The sequence below is a fragment of the Trichomycterus rosablanca genome, chromosome 11, assembly GCF_030014385.1.
Source record: "Trichomycterus rosablanca isolate fTriRos1 chromosome 11, fTriRos1.hap1, whole genome shotgun sequence".
Classification (NCBI taxonomy): domain Eukaryota; kingdom Metazoa; phylum Chordata; class Actinopteri; order Siluriformes; family Trichomycteridae; genus Trichomycterus; species Trichomycterus rosablanca.
Genome location: NC_085998.1, coordinates 30117062 through 30134265, shown reverse-complemented (window position 1 = coordinate 30134265; position 17204 = coordinate 30117062). Strand labels below are relative to the sequence as shown.

The 17204-nt window shown below is 45.4% G+C and overlaps 1 protein-coding gene across 2 annotated transcripts in view; it reads right to left on the bottom strand.

Annotated features, from left to right (window-relative positions):
- dennd4a (DENN/MADD domain containing 4A) overlaps positions 1–17204 on the bottom strand; it is a 62139-nt gene that overhangs the window by 24131 nt on the left and 20804 nt on the right. For both annotated transcript variants that reach the window (XM_063004152.1, XM_063004153.1), the window contains exons 6-13: positions 16172–16410; positions 16003–16069; positions 15684–15742; positions 15379–15523; positions 14104–14279; positions 12098–12198; positions 9162–9383; positions 366–511 (exon numbers count right to left, since the gene is read on the bottom strand). In XM_063004152.1, the coding sequence (XP_062860222.1) occupies positions 366–511; positions 9162–9383; positions 12098–12198; positions 14104–14279; positions 15379–15523; positions 15684–15742; positions 16003–16069; positions 16172–16410 (1155 nt within the window). The remainder of the gene's footprint in view (positions 1–365; positions 512–9161; positions 9384–12097; positions 12199–14103; positions 14280–15378; positions 15524–15683; positions 15743–16002; positions 16070–16171; positions 16411–17204) is intronic.

Below are 17204 nucleotides of genomic sequence, written 5' to 3'. Positions count from 1 at the left end.
TGGACCTGAGCAACAAAGTGAATAATTAAAATCCAGTCCTTATTGTTTTCCCACTTAATTATGGTTTCATTTTAATTAATTCTGTTGTTATTAACTGTGCATTATAACCAGGGTGTTGTTTCAAATATGACTTGGTCCAGGTTGCAGTGGAGGTAGAAATACCCCCTGAATGAAATAGTGATCTATCAAAGGCATAACACACTCACTTATTTACTCACACTTTACCTCACTCACACGTAGGGAGAATTTAAAGCAGCCGATCCAAAATCGATGTATCCAGACATGACCGGAGATAAAGTGTAAACCCTGGTGCTGTGAGGCATTTATACAATCCGCTGCACAACTAAGCCGCCAAGAATCGATACCTTGTCAACACAGTCATCAAAGAAAGCCAGGCTCGCATCCTTATCGCTGACAAACGAGCACTCTTCAATAAAGCGGATGAACATCTGAGTCTTGGTCATCAGGGAGTAGAACTTCTGATGGGAGCGGTCACGACTCTTCAAGAACCCTGTGAAGTATAAAAATCTTTTTCAGCTTTTGTTCTGTTTACTACATAACAGTGGCTGAACTGTTCTTCTGCCAGTTTAGCTGTTTCCCAAAGCCACCTAGTATTTGAGGAAGAATGTGCTAACTGCTCTATTTTATATACACCAAGATTTGCACTTTCTTAGTTTTAGTATGCCCATATTTATAACAGGTCCACAATGGCTGCAAATGAATTATTTTATTTTAAAACCCAAGGGCATCTGACCTTTTGTACAAAAAGTGCCATTCCCAGAACCAATTGACGTTGAGTTTCAAGGTGTGTAATGATTGTACAACAAAGTATTTGAACACTTTCTGATTAAGGGATACCCATATCAACTCAGCCAATGTTTGTTGCAACCAGTTTCTATCTTTAAAGCTCTGCTGCACTAGGTAGCATCTGCATATAAACAGACTTACAGGTGCCAGAAACCAGCAGTGCTCAGTTTACTTAAAGTCCCAATCGACACTTCACGCGCTCATTATACGGAGACAGAGCTATGCAACAGAAAAAATATTGTGATAGTGCAGAACTACATTAGGTTCATTATTTATGCAACAGGGGTGCAGATTTCCTCTGAGACTGTTCTGTTCAGTGTTGACGTCTGCCTGACAGACTTATATATCACCAGACTAATTTCAAGCTCGATCTCAGCCAGACTGCAGAGGCACCGTTCCAAATTGTAACTTCAGCTCAGCTGCAGAGATCGAATTATTTCCCGATGAACTCCACTGTGTTAGGGTGCCTGCAACGTCTGGCGAACGTACCACCAATTCACAGCGTTGCAGGCGTTACAGAACAAAGAGCAGCGTGGCCTCAAATAGGAGGCCAGCTGATTAGGGCAACGACCTGCAGCTGTCAGCTTCCTACTTAAGGGGGCGTCGCCAGTCTGCAGGCGTCGCACCTTTGTTCTTTGTTTTCGACTGGCTGCACTGCTGCAGCCATTCCTTTTGCAGGGCTAGTTTGGTATCCCCAGGCGCCTGGTAGCGCGGTTGGGTGTGTAAGTCGTAAGACTGAGGTAACTTAGGGTCTTTGTTTCATTTAATAGGGAGAGCTGGTGCGATTCCTTACAGCCCTCGAGCTGTGGTTGTTTTGGCGTTGCCACATATGGTCCCCGCTTGCAAAGCTAGCAGCGGGTTAGCATCAGGCTAATTGCCACCTTCCGCAGTCCTTTAAAGGCGTGAACTTTTGTCAGGGTTATTCACTGCTGTTTGGTTGAGCGGTAAGTCGCCGCTCCTCCATGCGTGAATCCCCGGTTCGAATCCACTCGCCTGAACCCTTTTTCCAAACTCAGTCATCGGTTTCTTCCCAGTCTTTTAAACTGGTGACACAACCGATCCATTATTCCCCTCACAATTATCTTTACAAGTTTTGCCCCTTTCTACGGATTATTTACTGAGATCCGTTCTCTCATTTCAGCCTCATATTCAGAAGGCGAGTGTGTAACCTCAGCAACGCCGTAGCGTAGCGGGGTGATTATAATTGCCGCGAGTGAGCGACCCGGGTTCGCGCCTCGCGTTGGCTGCTTTTCTATTTTCTGTTTTTGTGTTTCCTTTTCAGTTGCCAGTGACGAGAAAGGCGTCGTTCGGGATTTCCCGAATTGTTTTTGTTTAACTCCTTTCCTTTGTTCATCTGTATATATATATTTATTGTTAATAAATATCATTTTTTGCTCCGCATCTTTGGGTCCTACGCCTTCATTCATTATAGAAAGGTGCGACCAGTTATGGACCCAGCGGAGACTCCCCCTGTGATTGACGTGCTTCGTCACCAGGGGGTTGCTTTAGGTCGACACGAGCTGGCGCTTTCAGAGCTGGCTCAGCGGGTAACTGAAATTGCCCAGCTGCTGCCATCTCTGGGTGCCGGTTCGGGTTCCCCCAACCATCCTCCCGCCCCCGCAGCGGTTCCAGTAGGAGTTGAAACCCCCATTCCGCCCCCCGAGCGTTTTTCAGGGGAGGCGAAGAAATGTCGAGGCTTCCTCCTACAATGCTCCCTCACATTCGAGCTTCAGCCGTCCCGCTTCCCTTCTGAGCGCTCCAAGGTCGCGTTTATAATATCTTTGCTGACAGGCAAAGCCTTGGAGTGGGCTACTGCCCTGTGGGAACAGAACGCTCCGGAGTGTTCTTCAGAGTCCTTGTTCACGGAGGCTCTGAGGGATACTTTCTTTCATCCCACGGGGGGAAGGGAGGCGGGTCCGCGTTTGCTCGAGCTGTCCCAAGGGGGGCGCTCAGTCGCCGACTACGTCATTGAGTTTCGTACTCTGGCGGCTGAGTGCGGTTGGGACGAGGGGGCATTAGTCGCCATTTTCCATCGTGGTCTAGGAGAGAGAATTAAAGATGAGCTGGCCACTCGAGACCTTCCCACTTCTCTCAAGGCCTTCTATCTCCTAGCCACCTCGATCGACACCCGACTCCGACAACGTAACCGGGAGCGAGGGCCTCACCCACCCTTTTATCGGCCTCAGGGCCAGCCCCGGCCCGTTTCGGGAGATCAGGACCCAGAACCCATGCAACTGGGATCGACTCGGGGAGCCGCCCCACGACCATCCGACCCCGCCTCGAGAGTCCGACCTCGGTTAAACGAGTAGGCCACTCTCGGGGTAGGGAGTCGAGGGCGAGCCATACCATCATCCCTGAACAGGGTCTTTTCCTTAGCGCATCGTTGCATTGGGACTCTGGGACCACTGATCTCCAGGTCTGTGTCGATTCAGGCGCGGTGGAAAATTTTATTGATCGCCATCTGGTGCACGGGTTGGGGATTGATCTTCAGCCGCTACGAGTCCCCATAGTGGTTCACGCTGTGGACGACCGGGCGGTGGCCGGGAGCCCGATCACGCATCAAACGCCTCCTCTCACGATGCGTTTGGGGAGGCACGAGGAGCGGGTCACATTTTTGGTGACCCAGGTTCCTCAACTCCAAGTGGTCCTGGGGCACTCGTGGCTGAAGAGGCACAATCCTCAAATTGATTGGCAAACCGGGTCAATCTTCGCCTGGGGAACACGGTGCCAGGATGCTTGCCTGTTGCCAGCAAGCATGTCATCGGCACCACAATCGCCTGTTGCGATGACCCCTGATTTGACCCGGGTACCTCCCGTGTACCATGACCTACAGGAGGTGTTTAGCAAATCCCGGGCGCGGGACTTGCCCCCACACAGACCTTTCGATTGTGCTATTAATTTGCTTCCTGGCACTTCTCCTCCTAGGGGGCGCCTCTTCTCCCTGTCGGGACCGGAGAGGATCGCCATGGAGGAATATGTCAAGGAGGCGCTCGATCAGGGGTTCATCCGACCATCGTCCTCCCCAGCTGGGGCAGGATTTTTCTTTGTGGGAAAGAAGGATGGAACTTTGCGCCCCTGTATCGATTATCGAGGTCTGAACGCTATAACGGTTAAGGATCGTTATCCGCTGCCGCTGATGGCCACAGCTTTTGAAGCTCTTCAGCGAGCTTCAATTTTTACGAAGCTAGATCTTCGCAGCGCGTATAACTTGATTCGTATCCGGCGAGGGGACGAATGGAAGACTGCGTTCATTACGCCCACGGGACACTATGAATATCTAGTGATGCCCTTTGGGTTAATGAATGCCCCCGCGGTCTTTCAACGCTTTATCAATGAGGCTTTGCGGGAGGCCCTTGACAGATACGTCTATGTCTATCTGGACGATATCTTAATCTTTAGCCGATCCATCGAAGAACATGTCAGGCACGTTCGTCGGGTTCTCCAGCTTTTGCTCGACCATCACTTGTTCGTCAAGCTGGAGAAATCCGTTTTCCATACCCCATCAGTGTCTTTTTTGGGGTTTATAGTTTCACAAAGTGTCCTGCGAATGGATCCGGTTAAGATCAAATCTGTGGAGGATTGGCCAACTCCTAGTTCCGTACGCCATGTGCAAAGATTTCTGGGCTTTGCCAACTTTTTCCGGCGATTCATTCGGAACTTCAGTTCGGTCGCCGCTCCTTTGACGGCTCTCACAGGGAAGGGTCCGTTTAAATGGACGGTGCAGGCCCAACAAGCCTTCAATAGGCTCAAGTCTCTCTTGACAACTGCTCCTGTATTGCAGTTGCCCGACCCAGAGGAATCTTTCATAGTGGAAGTGGATGCCTCTGATGTTGGGGTTGGGGCGGTTTTGTCCCAGAGAGGGGGTCCGGAAAAGAAGCTCCACCCATGCGCTTTCTTTTCGCACCGTCTAACTCCTGCTGAGCGTAACTACCCGGTAGGAGATAAGGAGCTTTTGGCCATCAAGCTGGCGCTAGATGAGTGGCGACATTGGCTAGAGGGGGCAAAACATCCCTTCCTTGTCTGGACAGACCATAAGAATCTGTCATTTATCCAGCAAGCGAAGCGGATGAATTCCCGTCAGGCTCGGTGGTCACTTTTTTTTGGTCGGTTTCATTTCACCCTTTCTTACAGACCAGGGTCGAAAAATGTTAAGCCTGACTCGCTGTCTAGACAGTGGGAATCGACCAGACCCGAAACCGACCCTGATCCTATCATCCCCCCTAGTCAAATTGCTGCCCCAGTAACGTGGGGCATATTTAAAACAGTGAGAGACGCTCAAGTTGTTGAGCCCGACCCAGGTGGAGGTCCACCTGACCGGATGTTTGTACCATCAACAGTCCGCCGTCAGGTGTTTGAATGGGCTCACGCGTCCTCGTTTGCGGCTCATCCAGGAGTCTCTAAGACCCTGGTGTTCTTGCGCCGAAGGTTCTGGTGGCCAGGGATGGAGAGTCAGGTCAAGGACCTTGTCCGTACCTGCGCTATCTGTGCGACTAATAAAAGCACAAGAGAGCGTCCTCGTGGACTCCTCCATCCATTACCAGTACCCTCTAGACCGTGGTCCCACCTGGCACTGGATTTCGTCACGGGTTTGCCAATATCCAGGGGATTCACGGTGGTACTGGTGATTGTAGACCGGTTCACCAAATCTTGCCTTTTCATTCCGATGCCCAAGCTCCCGTCCGCCATGGCTACCGCACAGGCTGTTCTGCAACATGTGGTGAGAGCACATGGGGTCCCGTCCGACATTGTGTCGGATCGGGGTCCACAGTTCATTAGCCAGTGCTGGCGAGCATTTTGCCAACTTCTCGGCGCGACGGCCAGCTTATCCTCGGGATATCATCCCGAGTCCAACGGGCAATCGGAGCGGGTCATTCAAGATCTAGGCAAGATGCTTCGGTGCTTGACTGCAGGTAATCCAGCCACTTGGGCGGATAAGCTGTTGTGGGCTGAATTTGCTCACAATACCCTGCACCATGCCGCTCTGGGTATGTCACCATTTGAGGCACAGTTCGGCTATCCCCCTCCGCTGTTTCCTGATCAGGAACAAGAGGTTGCGGTGCCGACTGTGCAGCAACATATCCGTCGCTGCCGCGCCGCCTGGCGGAAAGCAAGACAGGCCCTTTTGGCCTCTCAGCGCTCCATGAAGCGCAATGCTGACCGTAGGCGACAGCCGGCTCTTACGTTCCGTCCGGGCCAACGTGTCCTCCTATCGACGAGGGATCTCCCCGTCAAAGGTACCACTCACAAGCTGGCACCGAGGTACATTGGCCCGTTCAAGGTAGTCCGACGGATTAACCCGGTGACATATAGGTTGGAGTTGCCCCCCAGGATGAAGGCGCATCCGACCTTTCATGTCTCCCAACTTCGCCCGTTCGCGGGTAGGGGAGCTTTACCCCCCCCACAACCTCCCGCCCCTCGTATCATCCAGGGTGCCCCTGCATTTACGGTCCGCCGTCTCCTGGATAGCAGGAAAGTGCAGGGTAGCACTCAATACCTGGTGGATTGGGAAGGTTACGGCCCCGAGGAACGTTCATGGGTACCGGCTCGACGCATCCTGGACCCTGAACTGATTCGTGAGTACCGAAGGAACCGGTCTGCGGGTCTTGGGACCTCGGGAGCTGTCCCTAGAGGGGGGGGTCCTGTTAGGGTGCCTGCAACGTCTGGCGAACGTACCACCAATTCACAGCGTTGCAGGCGTTACAGAACAAAGAGCAGCGTGGCCTCAAATAGGAGGCCAGCTGATTAGGGCAACGACCTGCAGCTGTCAGCTTCCTACTTAAGGGGGCGTCGCCAGTCTGCAGGCGTCGCACCTTTGTTCTTTGTTTTCGACTGGCTGCACTGCTGCAGCCATTCCTTTTGCAGGGCTAGTTTGGTATCCCCAGGCGCCTGGTAGCGCGGTTGGGTGTGTAAGTCGTAAGACTGAGGTAACTTAGGGTCTTTGTTTCATTTAATAGGGAGAGCTGGTGCGATTCCTTACAGCCCTCGAGCTGTGGTTGTTTTGGCGTTGCCACATATGGTCCCCGCTTGCAAAGCTAGCAGCGGGTTAGCATCAGGCTAATTGCCACCTTCCGCAGTCCTTTAAAGGCGTGAACTTTTGTCAGGGTTATTCACTGCTGTTTGGTTGAGCGGTAAGTCGCCGCTCCTCCATGCGTGAATCCCCGGTTCGAATCCACTCGCCTGAACCCTTTTTCCAAACTCAGTCATCGGTTTCTTCCCAGTCTTTTAAACTGGTGACACAACCGATCCATTATTCCCCTCACAATTATCTTTACAAGTTTTGCCCCTTTCTACGGATTATTTACTGAGATCCGTTCTCTCATTTCAGCCTCATATTCAGAAGGCGAGTGTGTAACCTCAGCAACGCCGTAGCGTAGCGGGGTGATTATAATTGCCGCGAGTGAGCGACCCGGGTTCGCGCCTCGCGTTGGCTGCTTTTCTATTTTCTGTTTTTGTGTTTCCTTTTCAGTTGCCAGTGACGAGAAAGGCGTCGTTCGGGATTTCCCGAATTGTTTTTGTTTAACTCCTTTCCTTTGTTCATCTGTATATATATATTTATTGTTAATAAATATCATTTTTTGCTCCGCATCTTTGGGTCCTACGCCTTCATTCATTATACACTGAGCTTTTCTTTAAACAAACAAGAGTAATAAAATAAAATATATTTTTTCTTTAAATGTCAGAATATCCTCAGGAGTTACAGAACTTTGTATGCCTGTAATTACTGTTCATGTTTCTGTGGGTTTTTACCAAATCATTTTTAATGATGCTTGCGTAAATGTATCTGATCTATTGTGCACTTGGCTGAGCAAAGTGCCTATGAATAATAAAAGTAATCTAACTAATGTCAAATAATAACTAGTAAAAAGAACAGTATGTTTTGGGTCACTCCTAACTTCTAAATAATTAAACCGGTTTAGAACTGTCTGTTCATCCTTACATAAATCAGAACTATTAGGATGGGGCAGCAGTCTTTTACTCTAGCCCAGGGTTTTTTCAAACCTAGGGTCGCGAGCCAAAAGATGGGTAGCAGAGAAAAATAATAATAGTTGAATAAACAAATTTTAACAGGGACATAAACACAAAATGAACTTGTGCAGGTTTTACCTTACATCTTATAAACCACAGTGGGACTGAATTGCCACCATTTTTATGAAGTATATTTTGTTTTGTGTTTTGTTTTGATGCATTGTTTTAGGGCTGCTGCGATTGGTCGACCTAACCGATGACGTCGCCGCTTAAAATGACGTCAATATTTTAAGTCGATGCGTCGTTTTTATAACTATGTTTATAAATGATCCTTTTTAATTTCTACAACGTTTCCATTCATATAACCATATTTCCCTCAGTACTACTTGCTGCGTGCATGACCTGCGTCGTATTTGGTCCAGTCACTCGTTGCCGTCTTAAAAAATGCCGTCTGCAAAGAAAAGCTAAAAGTTTTCCAAGACCCAAATCACCAAAAGTTTGGGAATACTTAAAACTGGCACAAAACAAAAATGTGGTTTGTACACTGTGCAAAGCTTTAATGGTACCACAGCCGCACTAGCGCGATGTTGCACGTCTATATTGTTTCATTAAGCTTCTTAATCGCAGAGATCTTGGAATACCATATTCCTTAGCGAGTTCAGTTAGGGCGCATTCACATGAGACGTGGCAAAACTTTTACTTTTATATTGTTTCATTACGCTTCTTAATTGCGGAGATCTTGGAATACCGTGTTTTTTAGCGAGTTCAGTTAGGGCGCCACGCACTTTGCTGCGTTGGGCTCGCGTTTTTGGCGGTTGCCACAGCGCTCAAGGCTAGTGGCAGCCCTACATTGTTTTGCCTGGGTCGCGGTAAAAAACATGGACTAAATGTGGGTCGCTTGAAAAAAAAAAACGCTGCTCTAGCCCACCATCACTGAGACCCTACTTCCAGTGAGAGCGACCTTGTCAAGTTCTCTGCAGACACATCTGGCTGTGTGAAAGGCCACTGCAAAAGTGCAGCTCTTTTAAGGACTTTAAGGAATTTGATCCCAAACAGGTATGTAAACAATTAAGTTATGTAAAATGTATTTAATAATCATTTAATATATCTATCTATCCATCCATCCATCCGTCCATCCATCTATCTATCATTTTAAGTAGTTATGCTTTGGCATTATAAATTCAGTTTCCATAAATTGTGTATCACATCTTCCTTGAAAATATATAGAGATCTCAGTGATCGGTCCTGCTGCATGTCAGTCAAACTTTATCTGCAATAATGCAGTAATAAATGCAGTAATATATGTAAATAAAAAAACATAAAACTGCTTTTCTTTGTTTTATTTACAACACTGGACCAGTAATGAAAGAACTGCTTAAAGCACTTACCCTGCAGATCAAACAAAGAACTGGCGTCAGTGGCTTTTTCTGAGGGAGCCTGGGTAATGGGAAGCAAGTAAGAGCGGTAGCCCCTCAAGATGGCAGCCATGAAGCGTAAAAAGGCCTCTTGGATCTCCAGCTCCAATGTCTGGAGACTTTTCCCACTGGTGCCAGGGTCCAGTTCACTCATGGCCAAACCCATCTGGCCTTCTTCACGACTCAGCTGATAATCTGGAAAAAATGTACATCTCTTACGTAAGTAAAGGTCAAACAGGCTCCAGTTTGATCAGATCTGAAGATGTATTTCATGTTTTGGGATTATGTGAAGGGCATGTACTTTATAAAGATACAGTAGACAGATATCAGGGGGAAAATTTTATGACATGTTGTACTAGTGTGGCAACACTGCATTTTGAGTTTTATCATTTTTCATGTGGACTTAGATGTTAGTAAAGTAGGATTTGCAGCACATCTAAAGCTTGCTGTGAAATTCAAACTGTAAGGTGTGTGTTTAGCGATGTAACACTTTTCATTTGCGTAGCATTCAAGTGCCTCACGTTTACTGGTTAATTTGCACTATGAGGCGTTCCTGGCAATCAATTAGCAGTCGGTTAGTCAAAACGTCCAAGATGTGGGATATTCCGCTAGCACACCAGCGCCAAGATTCTGAACTCCTCGGTTCGAAGCTTGGTGTTGCCACCGGCTGGCTGGGTGCCATCTAGCGGGCATAATTGGCAGTGCCTGCAGCAGACTCCAATTGCCTACCATGTCTGCGGTGGGTGGGTGGGGTTTTCAAACACAGTGCAAGGACCCTGATTAGCAGATAGAGGCGCCTGTGCAGAGTGCATGGGAGAAAAGAAGGGATCTGCTAGGACTCCGTGTCGGAGGATGCGTGAGAAGCAACATACCCTCCTCGAATGCTACCAGGGATCTCTAAAGTGGAAGACAGATTGACTATGCTAAATTAGGAGAGAAATGGGAGAAAATGCATAAATAAGTAGAAAAAAATTTTCCAAGATGTCGAGGTGTAAAGCAGTTAAAAACACTCGGCAACTGAGTTTGGAAAACTCCCAACTAATTTTGTGGATGCAGAGGAAGGGGTGTCAAAACACGGATGGGAATTTTCGTATTTGAGATGCTAGATGTTTTAGGTTTACATTCAACCATTAAGAGAGACTACACTGTGTATTGTAGCAACTAGGGATGTCCAGATCACGTTTTTTTGTTCCCGATCCCGATCATTAATTTTGATCCCGATCCGATACCGAGTCTCAAACCGATACTTGTATTTTCTAGATATTGTCTAGATAAGAACTAGATACTGTTCACACAGTGCACACTTCAAATACATTACAGTTATTCAAATTAATCCAATGTATACGTTTAACAACTGAATAGCTCTGCAGTGCTGTAGGAAAAAAAACTGCATGCATCCAAGCTATTGCTTAATGTTCTTTTATTTTTACAAAATAAAAGTAAACAAACTTAGTGCAGCATTGTAGTAGTAAAACTAGAACACTCAAAATGAAGTGAAGGTTCTTTTTGAGGAAAATTAGCATCTCTGCCGTGTTAGCGGGCAGCCGGTTCCTCTTCTCATCATATAGTAATAAACTCGCTGTATTCCACTGAGTGTTTATTTTTTAGGTGCCGTATCAAATTGGTAGTAATTGTAGATCGTTTGGTTAAATGATATCTGGTTTGTTTCTTATGAGCCACCGTACTTGTATGAATGTTGTAACTGTAACAAACTTTTCTGTGGTTGTATTGTGACAATGGTTTGATGGACGTTTCTATGCGAAGTGAGTGTGTTTTGACCCTTTGGGGCTTCCATAGTGCATGGAGTAGCGTGCTTGGCTAACGCGATGACTCTAGCTGTCCACTATTCAGTACCGTAACAGAAGAAGTTAATAAAATGTTCTGCTCCCGACAATTTGTGATATATACCGTGTATTTATTTCTTTATTAAGCAAGTGCATCCTTACGACGCTCGGTTACATAACTAAGCCAATCAGAGTGCTTGATACTGAGATGCCGTTCAGTCTTGTAACAAGTAAACTCGTAAAAGCTGTATGTTATGGTCCTGAAGTTTTCATACTCTGATTAAAAGTTATTGTTTTGTAAACCGATGTGACTCACACACCATATAAATAGTAAAATTCTACAGTAATGAACGCAGCTCTGCTCCTACCGCCTCGTGAAACGCTCGCATTGCAGACATTACACTTCACTGTTGGACTTGTTTCACTTTCCAATTTAAAGTATTTCCACACAGCGGACATGCTGACGTAAAACAAAGGATCGGGCTTAGGATCGGTCTTAGTAAAGCCGATACCGATCAGTTAAAAAATGCCTTGATCGACCCCGATTCCGATCTTTGACATCGGATCGGGACATCCCTAGTAGCTACCATTTATTCTGTCATTCAATTCATGAAAAAAATTAATGGCTCCATGAAATGTGGCACTTTTCTTTAAAGATCGGTAAAATCTGTGATTTTTGAAAAACAAGGTCCATGAAATTAAGCACATTTTCTTGTGAATTTGAGAGGGCCATATCTATAGCACATAGTGATGGGTGTACAAGGCATATTCTACATACTTCAAACTTGGACAGACAATATATAATGTTATATAGAATAATATACTGTACATAATGTAATAACAATTAATTTTAAAGCAAAGTGCTGTGTGCATCGTACTTCACTGTGGCATGACATTTTGTACAGTCTAGGCTCTATCACAGCTCAAAGCTCAAAGCTACTCTAGGCTTAGTGTTGTGACCTCATTCTACTATGTCAAGCATTAATAAAAAGCTGGGTATAACAAAATGACATAATATCACCACATATCCAGATTCTTTAGTCTAGTGAACTGAGCTAAGCGTGTCCTTGAAAGAGAAAAACAAAAGCCTTCACTCGGCTGACATCAAGCTGACTCTCTACTCACCCTGCAGCAGTTGCTGGTGGAGGTTGCTAAGGGTGTTGATCAGATGCTTGCAGGCTTTTCTTGGCAGGATCTTCCATGTCAGGGCTCGGCGGTCCTCTTTGCTAAAACCACACAACCAAACACAAATGTTTCCAATTAATGAAAGGAGAAAAAAGTAAACTGGACAGAAATATGTAACAAAGCCAAGCCCACACAGAAAAGCAAAGAAACAGCAACATGGCCTCCATGACCTTCCATAACTCCCAAGTATTACCCACAGTGTTGATTTAGTACAGAAGAAGACAATACATACTCTTGTAACAATTAAAATAAAGCAGTATTTGGAAATAGGCTAATAAACTGGATGAACCCTGGGCACCCAGATGGCACTGCGCTAAAATAGGCTTGTCCACTACATTTTATTTATTTATTTATTTATTAGGATTTTAACATCACTTTGGTTACATTTATGACAGAAACGATAGTTACTCGTTACACAAGATTCATCAGTTTACAAGTTCAAACACAATCATGGACAATTCAATCTTCAATTCACCTCACTTGGATGTCTTTGGACTGTAGGAGGAAACCGGAGCTCCCGAAGGAAACCACGCAGACACGGGGAGAACATGCAAACTCCACACAGAAAGGACCCGGACTGCCCCACCTGGTGATGGAACACAGGACTTTCTTGCTGTAAGGCAACAGTGCAACAGTGCCCACTGAGCCAACTTGCCCACTGCATAGCCAATCATGTCTGTGTGGACACCTGACTGTTGGACGTCCGTTGGGCATCTATGCAGACATGATTGTCAATGTCTGAGGAGAGATGGCTGAACACACTAGCCATTGGGAATTAATTTAGTATTACATTTGTATTACCATGCAATACAATTAATTGCTGGGAAGGGGCGGCACGGTGGCTAAGTGGGTAGCACTGTCGTCTCACAGCAAGAAGGTCCTGGGTTCGATCCCCAGGTGGGACGGTCTGGGTCCTTTTTGTGTGGAGTTTGCATGTTCTCCCCGTCTCCCCGTGTTTGCATGGGTTTCTTCCGGGTGCTCCAGTTTCCTCCCACAGTCCAAAGACATGCAAGTGAGGTGAATTGGAGACACTAAATTGTCCATGACTGTGTTCGATATAACCTTGTGAACTGATTAACCTTGTGTAATGAGTAACCACCATTCCTGTCATGAATGTAACCAAAGTGTGAAACATGATGTTAAAATCCTAATAAACAAATCATGTTTTTGTATGTATTTAAATTAATATAAAATCTAAGTAAAGGAATTATGATAAAAATACAAAAAAACAATCTAGTGACAAAATGAAACAAAACTATAATTCAAATAACTACTTGAGTACAACGTATCTATAGGAAAAAAGACACACATAGCCACTAATCTAAATAATTAGATTAACAACATATCAAGTGGTGGTAAAAATGAATAAAAAAAATAATATCCAATGTAAATCAATGGAGACAAAAGAATCTGAGTTGAAATCAACTTTTAATTTACTGCACAGGCTGTTTATAAAAAGCTATATTTTACCCCAGCTGTACAGCACATGTTGGGCACTTCATGAACAAAAATGTAGTAAACTTAAAGTACTTTGGTCAACTATGACTATAGTATATCATTAGAACTAGTATTATTTGCTAAATATTAAAACATTATTAAAACTATCTGCCAAAATTACCACTAATGTTCCACCCAGTAAACATGTGGCCTCCAGATGTGCAGAGTATCTTATCTCTTGCAGTGCATGCTTCATGGTGATTTAACACTAATGTAATGACCACCTGGAGTAAAGCAGCTTCTTTCATCAGCATTGCTAAGCGTCTGCACTCAAGATATCTGTGCTAAATCTATCACTTTCAAAATGATGACATAAGCATGCCGGATCACTCTGTGTCTTTGGTATTTTAATGGTAGGTGAGAGGTCAGTTGAGCGCTTGACCACTGGTTTGTGTTTTAAGTAAAGCTCAGGAGGTTAAAGATATGCAGTGGTAAAAAAAATGACTCACTGGGAGATGGTGTTGGTGTCCAGGTCAACGCAGCTGATGTCGGCTGGAGGCTCGTACAGGTCAAAGTAGCGTGAATCTACACCGACTATGAATGGGCACGGGGCGCTGAGTACATCAGCCAGTGCCAGCGGGCAGAGGGGAATGTATGGACACGGCCAGTGAAAGGGGAATATCATCTAGAAGCAACACAAAGTGAACAACACGGTGAGAAAACCTAACAAGTTGCAAGTGTTTATGGGATTGTATAATGTGTAGAGATCAAATAATCCTATTTACTTTTATTTAATTAAATACTTCAGCATATTTCATCTTAATTGCTATACACCAATGGTTCTTAAAATGTAATATGTATATACTGTTATATAATAAAATATAATAATATAGACATATACACTGATCAGCCATAACATTAAAACCACCTACTTGTTTCTACACTCACTGTCCATTTTATCAGCTCAACTTACCATATAGAAGCACTTTGTAGTTCTACAATTACTAACTGTAGTTCATCTGTTTCTCTGCATGCTTTGTTAGCCCCCTTTCATGCTGTTCTTCAATGGTCAGGACTCTCCCAGGACCACTACAGAGCAGGTACTATTTAGGTGGTGGATCATTCTCAGCACTGCAGTGACACTGACATGGTGGTGGTGTGTTAGTGTGTGTTGTGCTGGTATGAGTGGATAAGACACAGCAGCACTGATGGAGTTTTAAAACACCTCACTGTCACTGCTGGACTGAGAATAGTCCACCAACCAAAAACATCCAGCCAACAGCGCCCCGTGGGCAGCGTCCTGTGACCACTGATGAAGGTCTAGAAGATGACCGACTCAAACAGCAGCAATAGATGAGCGATTGTCTCTGACTTTACATCTACAAGGTGGACCAACTAGGTAGGAGTGTCTAACAGAGTGGACAGTAAGTGGACACGGTATTTACGGTATTTAAAAACTCCAGCAACGCTGCTGTGTCTGATCCACTTATACCAGCACAACACACACTAACACACCACCACCATGTCAGTGTCACTGCGGTGCTGAGAATGATCCACCACCTAAATAATACCTGCTCTGTAGTGGTCCTGTGGGGGTCCTGACCACTGAAGAACAGGGTGAAAGCAGGCTAAAAAAGCATGCAGAGAAACAGATGGACTACAGTCAGTAATTGTAGAACTACAAAGTGCTCCTATATGGTAAGTGGAGCTGATAAAATGGACAGTGTATCCACCACACTTAGATATTATAACTAACAGCTAGATGCTGTGTAGACAACACTTACTGAAACTAGGGCCTCTGTGACACTGGTTAGCACGGCCGGACGCAGCGAGTGCACCAAGATCTTGTGCTCGGTCACAGCTAGAACCAGCAGAGTCGCTGCATTCTTTGGACCCAAATTTAGCAGCAGAGTAGATAGGCTTCCACCACTGAGAGAGCACACAGGCAGAAGTTATGGTCAAGTGATTTGCTTTGGCATTTCAATTACACATGAAATATCAATGATGGATTAGATCATTTTTCCTGCACTGATCAGCATTAACCTGAAACAGCCAGTGTCAGTGTGTAAACGGTGGGTGTGTGTTCTACCTGAGGGACAGAGGAGAGGACACAGGCTGGCTCAACATCAGGCTATCATGTGGAGACAGCTGTGGAAAAGCAAACACAAATGTACTTGAACAAACGTGTGGCTAGATTTATAAGCACTCCTGCAAAGAGCATTATGCTAAATTCTAGGTTCAGGTTGGGACTGTTACTTATTTTTAAGCCTGCACATCTTCACATACACAACCCAAAACCAACAACAATACAATTTCACTCAACAACAGGTGTAAAACAGGGTCTTCAAACCTAACTGATAGATTGTCCTGATAAGCACAACAAAACATAAGGCATAAGGAATACTCACCTGGACCAGAATGCGTGGTCTTTGAGATGAAGGGAACGGAACTTTGTGCATAAAATGTGAAATATGACTGTGGAAAGATTAAGGAAAATCAGTTTTCAATATAAAATTCCACACCTGATTTCAACAACTGTAGAAAAAATGAACTACAGACATTTACTGAATCACTTACCTTTCAATGGGCAGTGTGTGGGGCCCAGAAATGGAGTAGCGGTAGAGGAAGGTGAGAAAAGTGCGAAAGGCGTCAAAAAAGGGCCAGTGAGAAAGAAGGCAGATGCTCTTGTTGGTGTGGAGCGTCATGGAGTCCTCGACCCTCAGGTCTTTACCTTGCAGGCCGAGCTGAGACCGCTGCCTATCGATCAGACGCTCTTCGGGATACTGCTCGTAAAACTGGATAGCTGCGCCGTAAACCTGGTCATGCAAAACATGTTTAATAAGTCTAAAGCACATCAGTGTCCCAAACTTCAACTATTATAATGATTACAAAGCACAGCCGTCTAAAGCACCTCTCTTTTACACCGACCAACCATAACATTAAAACCACCTACACTCACTGTCCATTTTATTAGCACTTTGTAGTTCTACAATTACTAACTGTAATCCATCTGTTTCTCTGCATGTTTTGTTAGCCCCCTTTCATGCTGTTCTTCAATGGTCAGGACTCTCCCAGGACAACTACAGAGCAGGCATTATTTGGGTGATGGATTATTCAGAGCACTGCAGTGACACTGACATGGAGGTGGTGTGTTAGTGTGTGTTGTGCTGGTATGAGTGGATTAGACACAGCAATGCTGATGGAGTTTTTAAACACCACACCGTCACTGCTGGACTAAGAATAGTCCACCAACCAAAAATATCCAGCCAACAGCGCCCCATGGGCAGCGTCCTGTGTCCACTGATGAAGATCTCAAAGATGACCAACTCAAACAGCAGCAATAGATGAGTGATCGTCTCTGACTTTACATCTACAAGGTGGAGTAGGAGTGTCTAATAGAGTGGACAGCGAGTGGACATGGTATTTAAAAACTCCAGCAGCGCTGCTGTGTCTGATCCACTCATACCAGCACAACAAACACTAACACACAACCACCATGTCAGTGTCACTGCAGTGCTGAGAATGATCCACCACCTAAATAAAGTCCTGACCATTGAAGAACAGCATGAAAGGGGGCTAACAAATCATGCAGAGAAACAGATGGACTACA